The sequence below is a fragment of the Fringilla coelebs genome (genome assembly GCF_963513975.1).
Source record: "Fringilla coelebs genome assembly, chromosome: 17".
NCBI lineage: Eukaryota > Metazoa > Chordata > Aves > Passeriformes > Fringillidae > Fringilla > Fringilla coelebs.
Window position 1 is genome coordinate 10,324,296 of NC_140043.1, and position 11,186 is coordinate 10,335,481.

The following is an 11,186-nucleotide window of genomic DNA, read 5'->3' on the forward strand; positions in this document are numbered from 1 at the left end:
CAAGTCACATTTCAGTATTAGAATCTATAGGGTAGTGCTAAAGTTTTGCAAAATTAATGTATTGCTCCTTTTTTTTCTTTCTGTCTTCCCATTTTCCCCCTTTTCTTCTTCTTTTCACAGCCCTTATTGGTGCCTGTGGAGGGAATTACACTTCTGCTACAGCTGTGATCTATTCCCCAGATTTCCCTGACACATATGGCACAGGCAAAGTCTGTTATTGGACCATTCAAGTTCCAGGAGCATCTCAAATCCACTTCACCTTTGTCCTTTTTGAAATCAAAGATGCTACAGATATGGTGGAATTGCTGGATGGTTACACCTACCACGTTCTGGCTCGCTTTAATGGCAAGAACAGGCCTCCCCACACCTTTAACATCTCTTTGGATTTTGTCATTTTGTACTTTTTCTCAGATGACATCAATCAAGCCCAGGGATTTGCAATCAGGTATAGAGGTAAGAGGCTATCTTTGCTGTTTCTACCTTTCAGTGAAGCATTTAATTCCCTCAGGAGATTTCTGAAGTGGTGATTAAAGAACAAATATTTCAGCTCTTATCTAACAGGTGTTTCATCCCTCTTGTTGCCACTATTCACTGGGTGAAAGCTTCACCAAAATTCCTCTCAGTTTAGAACATTCCAGTCAGCTACATCATAAATAGCAAAATATAGGTTTTCAAAACCTGCACTTTGCTGTTTATTTCATAATTTCAAAATTCAATTCTATGCCTTCCTGTTAAAACAGATTGGAAATGACAAAGGAAAACAATAATCCATCTGCATGTTGGTTCATCTTGGCTCCTTCCAATTGTCTCTTCCTCTCTAGCTGAAAGTCATCAGGAGAAAATGTTCTGGTCCTTGAGTTGTACCTACTGTTATGATGAACAATCAGCTTCCAGAAATATTCTGAGATCCCCAAACTGGTGAAATACAGGCTTTTTTAGGAATCAGATATAAATCCATTATTTGAGTTCTCTTACATAAACCAGAGAGCAGCATGTCTGTTTATAAGCACAAAATAAAATCCCATTACACCTGTTAAGAGATTGTTGCTGTAATCACACTCCTGTGTTTTCAGCTGTGAAGGACAATGTGCACCAAAACAAGATCCCAGTGAATCACACCCTTCCAGAGAGGACAAATGAACAAGCAAATCTCAGCATCAACGCAGCCCGGTCCTCAAAGATACTCTATGTCATCACAACCAGCCCAAGCCATCCAACCAGCTCCATGCCTGGTAATGACACAAGAAAATGTGGAAATGGGGAAAAACATTTTGCCAAAGCAAAATCTGGAGTCACTGTTTCCTTTGCTGCCTCCTCCAAGTTAGCAGAGGCACTATGCATCTTACTAACAGATGAGTTTTCATTCAGTCTAATTAGCACTAACTGGGATTCTCTCATTACATTTCAAAACACTTCTCAGCCTAAGTCAGAAATAGTGTGAAGATGGTGAGTTCTTGACAATATAAGTGTATCAAAATATGAGTCAGAGCAGCCTCCTTACTCAAGTCAGCTCTAGTGACCTGCATGCCACAGAAGGGAACAAGCTGCTGAAAAAAGAGCAAACTTTACTTGCAGAATCTAGAATAGCTTGAATGCTTTTTGCAGCCCTGATACCCCAATTAACAAAAACCTCATCAATAATACAAAGAGGACTATACAAGTTAATGGGTGTAGTAGGGGAGATGTCACTGAGACATGTCATGTGTTTAGAACTCAGCTTCAGGACTGAATCCAGGAAATTACTGACCTGTGAATAATTGAAGGCTGGAAATGCACTCTTGGTGAATATCACTGTTATTCTCTCCTGTTGTTAAACCACCCTGCTTTTATGTATCATTGGAGCTGGGCCTCAATCCCACAGTCCTGGAGCTGTCTGCATCCCAAACCTGAAACAGGAGCTGCACACCCAAACCAGCCAAGGTGCAGAACATGCCCAGGAATAGTCTGGGACCAGCCCCAGCCTAATGCTGGCTTACCACAGTGACACCTAAGCTGCCTAGTGCTGAACTGCCCAGGAACACCAACAGGAACTGCACCCTTGGATTTCACGCAGTTCCAAAAATACTGTTTAAATCATCATGTACAGGCAATGCTTTGAGGAAAGGGCAGTGGGTGGAAGGGAACTTCTGCTTCCTTTCCTAGATAATTTTACTAGCATATGCTTTGAATTTTGCCAGCTTTCAATTTTATTGGGAGGAATTCTGCAAGGGAAAAAAGCAGTTCTGACTGAAAGTTGAATGGTTTGTGCCAGTCTGCAGAAAATACTTGCGGGTTTTAAGGCATTGTCAAATTCCAGATTTGAATGAAGCATCACAAGTTCCTTTCACGCAATATTCTTACTGTAAAAACTGTAAATAAATGAATGTACTGAGAGCTCCCCCTCTTCTCTTTTGCAGAATGGACAATATACAGCCTCACAGCACTGCTCATCCTAAGTGCTACAGCCATAATTGCAAAGATACTTCTGCACGTTACCATGAGGTGAGTGTGGAGCAAAACCAACCACAGAGAACCAAGATCTCAGCTCTGAACCAAACCTGGGGCTCCTCTCTTTCATTTACCATATTCCAAGTTAGTTATTACATATTTGTATTCTTATAGAAGATCCTAAATAAGCACATTTTTTAACTTTCCAGTCTGTTAGGATAGCATTTGCTACTAGACTATCTCTTCTGCTCTTGATTTGACAAGATTTGTACTTTAGGAGGAGGAGGAAAATCTTATCAGACATCCAGGTTTGGTGAGAAGAGGTCAAATTGTGATAATCCTTTGCAGAGAAAAAATTAAAACCTCTACACTCCTACCAAGTAAATTTCAGCTCCTCTAGATGGACACTCACTGAATGGGTGAGTTACCAGCAAATCAAAACGTTGAACATGGTATTTACATAGTACAATCATGCTTAAAAATATAAAAGGAAATTAATTTGTATTAAGAGCAACTATAATAATAACAACAACTACAGTCTGTAGAGCCCTCTTAGCTTAATGTCAGTGCTGTCATTAGGGTGGCAGAAGGATACTTAATTTTTCATTTGATCAAGCCAAGCAAGAAACACTCCAAAAACCTGCATTTGTGTTTCCTAGGTCCCACCAGATTCCAGCTGCAGCTGAAACAGAGGATTGCAGTGATGTCACTACTGCTGGTGAGATCTGGAGTATATTTTACCAACCATCCACATCAATATCCATCTTCAAGAAAAAGCTTCGAAATCAACAAGATGATTGCAATCCACTGGTGGGAAACTGAGCTGTCTTATTTTGCAAGAATTGATCTCCTCAAAATCCAGGTGACTTGAGATTATTCTTCCTTTTTTTCCCTCCCAACCTCATACCTGTTTTCCAAAAAGTCCATTTCCAAAGGCCTTTGAGTGACTTTGCCTATCTGCTGTTCTCTTGGATACAGCAGTGACAACGGATTTAATTGCAGCAATAACTTTGAAATACCTGGTGCTTCTCAAGTCTGTAGTGCTGTCAATACTGCCTTTAAACCATTGCACTTAAAATAGATGTAAAAACTCATTCAAAATGCCCTGTACCCCTGCCAAAGGTAACTGAAGGGGTATTTACAGGTTGAGGATTTCTTGCCTGTACCACTGCATTAGATCAGGCTACTTTAGTCCTTTTATTCTCAAGGCTGAAGACAGAGGAGGGTACTGCTAACCTGTTCAGCAAACAGCTTTTCTGCCTTGGTGTAAACACATCTCAATGGTACTATTCAGTAGAATGGGAATCAAAGACTGGAAAAATGATCAGCCTGGTTGCTCAGTGCTGTGCTCTTTCTGCATGTGCTGTTTCTGAGTCTACAAGCAGAGATCAAATTCAGGATGCCTTTATAACAAGAGTCAGCTACAAATATGCATTTTGATTGACTAGAGCTCACCAGGTCAAGGCTTGCAGGAGCATTGAAGCCTTTTAAATGACTCTGTCTGACCCATCATTCATTGATGTTTATGATAATTTTGTTCATATTCACAGTGACCCTTTAAAAAACTAATCGTGCTCCAGCCTTAGAGCTGGCACTCATGCTGGGTATAAGCTTAGGGCTTCTTAAAGGATTGTCCAAAGATACTGTAATCCACTGAGTTTTTATCAGTGAGGCTGACTAACCAATTTTTGCTCTGAAGTCACATGCATTGATCTCAGCAGCCCAAACTATTTACAAAGGTGTAAGGCTGCTATCACCACCTCCCCTGGGCCAGGCTGTGCAGCTGAGCATGCACAAAACACCTGCCTTGACACTCACCTGTGAGGAGAAGTGTCTCCTTGCCTGCAGCACTAAAACTGAACTGAATTTTGAAGGTAATTGCCTTACTTGTCAAAGAACTAAAACATCAGTGGGGTTCTGATCTGTGAACTATTTTCTTTGATTGCAACAGACAGCATTAACTATTTCTGCTCTTTGATAGACTGACTGTCCATCTACAATAGTCAGATTTCTCATCTCACCACCACAAGTGGGAAACAAGTGATTCCAAGGGATCAGCAGTGAGTCTTTCAGCCTCAGCAGGTTTAGACCAGCAAGATATTTAGGAAAAACTGTCAATGCAAATATCAGATAAATTGGAAAAGTTTACAGTGGGCAGCTCCTTAAACTCAGTTAGAGAAGGTTCACTGAGGACCATTAAACTACACTAATTCTGGTTAAGTTTGAATGTATACCAATGCCCTGCATATACCAGATGTTCAGTCAGAGAACATCTATTAAGTGCATCTACAAAAGGTAGTTAAGAAAAGTAAGAAAATTGTCACTGAGTTTAAATTTATTCCAGTATCTGCCCTTATGTTTTTTAACATTTAACTCCCTCCCTTTTGTGAGAACTACAGATCTCACTGAAAAACCAGGGCATCAAAGAATTAAGCAGTGAAATCTTGTGCCTTACCGCTGTAGATCTGGTCTTTTACCTGAACTGAATTCAATCCAGCTTGATTTATGTACCACAGATGAGTCCTAGAGACAGCTGAACAACATCACAGTGCATGCTTAAAAGAAACCAGACTTAACTAAGCCAGCAATTATGGAATTGTTTATATAAAAAATGGAACAGCATGGGAACATCTAGTACTTTCTTGCATGAGCTGCTGGAAAGAATACAGGAAAATATAATTACAGTATTAGCTAAAATGAAGACAGGACAAGTTGTAAAAAATATGCTGGTTCTCTCTTCCATGTCACCACGTTGGACCAAAACCCATTGTCCGTTTCAGACCCAACACAAGTTCTGAAATTGCCTTTTTTTAAAAGTAAGGCTTTGCATCATGCTGTGTGGATAAAGAGTTCACCTCAGAGATTCAGAGCAAAGCAAAGCAGGTTGGTTCCTAAGCATCCTTAATTTGGTGCAGTAATAGGAAACCAGGCAGAGAGAATCACAGTGTGCTGCCAGATCTCAGGAGCTGTTACAAGCACATAGTGCTTATCACAAAGTGATGAAGCTTTGCTTGCCTTATCAAAGGCAAGGTAAACATTTTGTCAGAGAGACATTCATAAAGCAGTTACCTAATGGTGATAAACTGAAAAAACATCAGGAACACCCAGTGACTGATCTACACCTACTGCAGAAAGAAAAAATACAGAATGTTACTCTTCTCTTCATTAGTGAAGAATTTAATTTTACTATAATATCCAATATCATTACAAACAGCAACAAGGACTGACACTACTAATGCAAAATCTACAGAATTTAAGAAATGAGATTTTTGCATTGCTCCCTTAGCTCCTCAAATATTTTTTTAAATAAAATTGTATTTCATGGGACTTTCATGGGGAGCATTAATCAAATTTATGTACAAAAGTCCCATAAAACCAGCACTTACAGCAGATTAACTGGTCATGGTGACAATAAAGAGGATGGGTATTAGACAGTGCATGGGTAATACACTGATAAAAGCATAGAAGAAATTATGTTGCTCCCCTACAGAATTTTTCAGATTGGCTGTTTCTAGATGCTGCTAGTGCTAGCAAACAGAGCAATGGATGGAACTTCATGGACAGGGTCCCTTAAATAGCACTTATGACTTCCCAGGGCTGAGACCATGAAGAGCAGGTTAGATCTCACGTGGAGTTTTTCAAAATGTGGTAGGGTCACTCACACTGCTCGTGCAGACACTTCAGGGTGTGGTGATTTATGGCCAAGAGATGTGAGATCCATGAACACAGCATGTTTTGATCTCTGCTGTAAGGGTTTGGGGGAGAAAGCAGCAAAAAGTGTGACCATGCACAAGTCTTGTAATTCCACAAAAGAAATGCCCCTACTACACAGGCAGCTGAGAGCTGGGACAGCTCAGGATGGTGGTGTCCACACCATTTTCTCCAACAAATTGAGAATAACTGCAGAAGAATTTGTTTGGAATTGTACCTGAACAGCCTTCTGAGCTCCTGCCTAGCAGTCCCCTCAAGGGGCTGGACGGGCTGCAAATGTGACACTGGCTACAATGTCAGAAGCAACTGTTCTGGCAACCAAATCCTGATGAGGAGCTGCTCCTCCTTCCCATGGATTTCAGCTCCTGCTCTGGCCCACTGCTCACTCTTGTGTTGGTGTGACCAGCTGTGTAGTGGTGCAATAAACTGATCAGGTCAAAAACCACCATGGCTTTTTCTTCCCTGAGTTACTTTTTACAGAGCTGAGCTCTCTGACCTTGCTCCCTGGGTGGTGGCACAAGGAGATGAGCTGAGAGCTCCCTGAGTGCACACTGAGCAGACAGTGAGCCATGGGGCAAGGGCAGATGTCTGCCCCAGGGCTGGGGCAATGAGCACTCCTGCTGGATGGGTGAGCCTGCTGCCTTCGCTCTGCACCCAGCTCCAGCAGCCTCCACTGTGTGTGCACCTCAGGTGGAAAGGGGCCAGCTGGACAAGTGCCTTCCCTCATTCAAAATCTACATTTAAAACTAGTTTAGTTTGTTGACTACGTGATTTTATATGTATTTTTATCTTAATATTGTTATGTTGTGGGAAAATAGAGACTTTGTTATGTAAAAATGTGTGATGTGTTATCATAGTAATATATATATATTTGTATATGTATAGGAAATGCATTATTTAATACAGCATATTATGCTTTTATCTTGCTAACATTTTATAGGAAGAAAAGATGTTAGTTTACACTCTGGGAAAAATAAATCTTCTGTACACTGTAACCATAGGAGAAAAAAAAAGATACTTCTTTGGTATATATGATAGAAAGACATTCAGAATAGGGGAACTCAGCCTCAGTTTTGTGACAGAATAGATGATGATAAAACAATTGCTGTAAGAAACACTTTCCTCCTTTGAATCTCATTTCTAGCCTGTAATTGTATTAGGCTCTTCATAAGATTCTGCAAATTCACGTGCATATACTCTCTGGATGATTTTTACCATCAAACATGTAATCTACTTTTTCAATCAAGCATTAACATAATCTTCTTTAGGACTTGTTTCTGCCAGATTTTCTACAGCCAGGACAATACTGAGGAAGTTTATCACATTGCTCATGCAGACAATCCAGTGGGATTGCAGAATTAAAGTCTGTGTATTCCAACCCTTCCAGCAATAATATAAATAGGAGATTTTTATGGATAGTCCTGGAAACTGCACTGAATCTGCAGCCTGGATGACTACAGGTCAAACCCATCAGCAGACACACAGCTGCCACTGAATGAGCATAAGTAGCTATTCCACTTTCATCTCCTGCTTAATAAGCCCTCTCAGGCAGTGGGAAGGAACAGTTTTCTAGTGCACCACTTTGCCTAAAGGAAGGGTGAACTACAAAAACAACTCCTGACAAAAACTTGTCCAACTGGTTCTTACTGCCTTGCAGCAGTATTTCACAATCTTCCAATGAAATACAGTTCACTGATAGTTTCACCTGAGTATTGTTCTGGACATTTATGAACAATTCTGCTACCTTGAGAGTGAAAAATACAATTGCCTTCAGACCATACCAATTTTTTTTAACAACACATCCCCACTAGACACACATTTCACGCCGCTCAGACTTTCCCAGATTTATTGAGCACCTCTGCTTTGGGATGAAATTTGGCATCATGACCTTCAGTCTAAAGACATTTTGCTCCAAATCCAAAAGCTATCACATGAGCCACAAAAGGCTGTCAAGAAACCAGAATAAATCAAATTTGAGGTGACTCGCTGCTGAAGTATGCACTGTGTTTGTACTGTTCCCCCTGCATTCAGCAAATGGATGTAAATAATAATTATGAAAAAATAAATACAGTGTATTTGTGCAGGAGTTCAGTTAGGATGACTAAAGTGTATACAAGCATGAAATAAAGGAGGCAGAAACTGCTGCAGTTCACCAGCAGATTACAAGAGCACTGCCTGCTGTACATGTTAGAATGGAGTAATTAGAGCTGAGAATGATTACTTTACATATAAAGTATGATACTGCTCTGAGACACAATTTCTGAGGTAAGAGCAAATTGAAAGTTTTCAGTTTATGTGTTTTCAAACTTTTAAAAACTGTATAAATTCATTCAAGGCTTGCTTGGCAATTGCAGCACTGTGTAATGCTGTTTCCACTTTCTTGTACGATCCATCTTTTCTCTAATTAATTCCTCCTGGCCAAAATAATGCTACATTTTAAGAAACCTTCAGCAACCTTTTATGTAAACACCAGAAAAACCAGTGACAAATACCAAAACCATCTCCAGCTTTCCATGAAGATTCATTTTTCTTTTAGAAACACAATTGTCACAGGGGACTGGTCTCCCCTTACACAGGGGAGGTTACTCTGCTCTCCTTTCGTGCCATTCTGGTTATGAGAGACTCTGGCAGTTTGGTTCTTTCTGGGAACTGTTCCCTTCTTTTTTCTTGCTTGTTTCCTAAGCAGCAGTTTCACTCCCCACAAGGGAAATGTGTTCTTTATTCTGAAAGAGACACTTTTCTATGAAGCTTTTAAGTCACAGGAGCAGGGTGCTTTCACTGCAAGATAAAATATCTGGTTTCAGGTATGCCATTGTCTCCCTGGCCAGAGAATTAGGCCAAGCTGGCTCCACAGGGTATGGACATGGCCATCCTTTTAAGGGCATTTTCCTCTTCACACTACCCAAGCAACGACAAACGCCACCTAACAGCTGCCATAGGATTTGACAGATGCACACGATTTTGCAGATAGTGTTACAGAAACACCAAATGTTACAATAATGTACAATCCACTATGAATAATCTGCTCCTGCTTGTCTTTTCCTACTGTATCAAGGTTCTGTGGAGGTTTGTGGTGCCCCACAAGACTCACATTTTGTTCCTTAAGCATCAAACCTGAAAAGTAAAAAGAACCTCCCCCCCTTTGCCAAGTATCCAAATGTTCATTTTGGACAGAAAATATTTACATTTAGCCATTTTTAAAAAGCCACAACAAAGCCTAGACGGAATTTCACACAGAGCCAAGCACCAGACACAAGCTCAGCCCTGCTGTGTTTCATGCAGGCAGAACATGGGCTCACTGATTGTTCAGTGGGACACTGTCACAGCACATGTCACAGCTGGGACAACCACAGTACAGAGTGTCACCATACAATCTTAGCAGGCTTTAAGCATTTACCCATACAGAATAACACTTTACCTGATCAGAAGGCTGCAGGCATCTGCCCATACAGAATAACATCCTGGCACTTAGAAGGCAGCAGGCACCTGCCCTTCTTGATCTTTAGCCCATCCTTTTACCCCCTCATGTTGATGCACTGCACCTGTGTGCCCCTCATGGTTCATGCACTGCACCTGTGTGCCCCTCATGGTTCATGCACTGCACCTGTGTGCCCTCTGTTCCCTTTGGTGGCTGGTCAGTGCCCCTGGGCACTCCATGGCTCCTTGCTGTCAGTGCTGCTCACAGCTGTGCCCACTGGGGATAAAGCTCAGCCCAATGACCCCAAACTGTGCCTACAGGACACTGAGGGTGGTGGGGTGTCCTGTTCCTAAAAGCACAATCACCTGGCAGTTTTCTTCAGAGCAGGGAACAAGAAAACAGAATACCAGCAGCAACAGCAGTCAGGGGGGGTGGAGGGAGGGAAGAGAAAGGAGATTCAGGTGTGACCTGTCAACATGTGAGTTACCAGCTTTATGTTATTTGTAAAATCAAGTGTTTTGTGAACTAATTTGCATATAAAAGGCATATCTGTAATCACTGGCAATTGCCAAGACTCTGTTCACTGAGCAAAAAAAGGGGCACATACTCCCCTGCTCCTGTTGCTCTTCCACTGCTGTGCCTGTGTCCCACACAGACCAGGCTTTTCTGCTGTACCTGGGATCAGGATGGGAACCCGTCCTTGTGCTTGAAGGATCCCCTACAAAATAATCCTCTTGAGCAGTCTGCCATCCCAATGGAGTTATCACACATGAAACAAGGAGGGTTGGAGAAAAGTAAGGCTCATTTCCTGGCTGAATCCTGAGGTGATTGAATTACAGTGCATTTGAACATGGATGAGACATGGGGAAAGTCCAGGGGATTACCAGGTGAAAATCTCTGGGAGAAGGAAGAAGCTGGAGAATCCTGGAAAAGGCTCCACGAGTGTATCACTGGATGGGAAATGAATAGCACATGAGGGTGAACTGTTTAGACAGTAACATACATAAATACATGTACATACACAAATAGGGCCACAGACCCCCAGGCTCCCCTCTGGAGTCTGCATAAACATCTCTGATGAAATTGTGCTCTCTGCTGACAAAACAAGGACCCCAATATTGATTTTCACTAAAGCAGGACCACTGATGCCATGATCCAGGGCAAGGACCTGGATCTTGACTATTCAAGCTATGATTTACCCAGCTGTGCCCACCTGTATCATGCTCTCTCAAAACAATTCTATTTCAGGGCAATGAATTACTTTTACCTGAAATTACAACAAGAGTTCTGTTCCCCTGCCACGAGGAACAGGCAGGTTCCAAACATAAATGAGGATTTCTTTTAGCAGATGTGGTACTGCCCTGTGCCTGGGGGGTTCAGGGGCTTGTGTGACACCTACCCCCCACTGCCCCCCAGTAATTGGAGTGCTGTGTAAAGGTATATACATATCCACCTATCTGGTGTTTAAAAAAAAACGAAAAAATGTTGTTTATTAGAGTTCATCTCAGTATATCTAGAACTATACTTTGAGGAGAACAGTAACCTATGTCCTTTCCCCCAAAACAAGAAGGACAACTCCCACATGTATATGCAATAAAACTGTATTTTTTGTGTGGTTTTGCCTTTTTTT

The 11,186-nt window shown here is 41.5% G+C and overlaps 1 protein-coding gene across 1 annotated transcript in view; it reads left to right on the top strand.

The window, feature by feature from the left end:
* KREMEN1 (kringle containing transmembrane protein 1) overlaps window positions 1-11,109 on the top strand; it is a gene marked incomplete at its 5' end in the record, with an annotated part of 47,517 nt that extends 36,408 nt beyond the window's left edge. Inside the window, 4 exons of the mRNA XM_084217336.1 lie at window positions 121-453; window positions 1,074-1,232; window positions 2,397-2,481; window positions 3,087-11,109. Of these exons, the coding sequence (XP_084073462.1) occupies window positions 121-453; window positions 1,074-1,232; window positions 2,397-2,481; window positions 3,087-3,249 (740 nt within the window). The 3' untranslated portion in view covers window positions 3,250-11,109. The remainder of the gene's footprint in view (window positions 1-120; window positions 454-1,073; window positions 1,233-2,396; window positions 2,482-3,086) is intronic.
* Window positions 11,110-11,186: the final 77 nt, after the last annotated feature.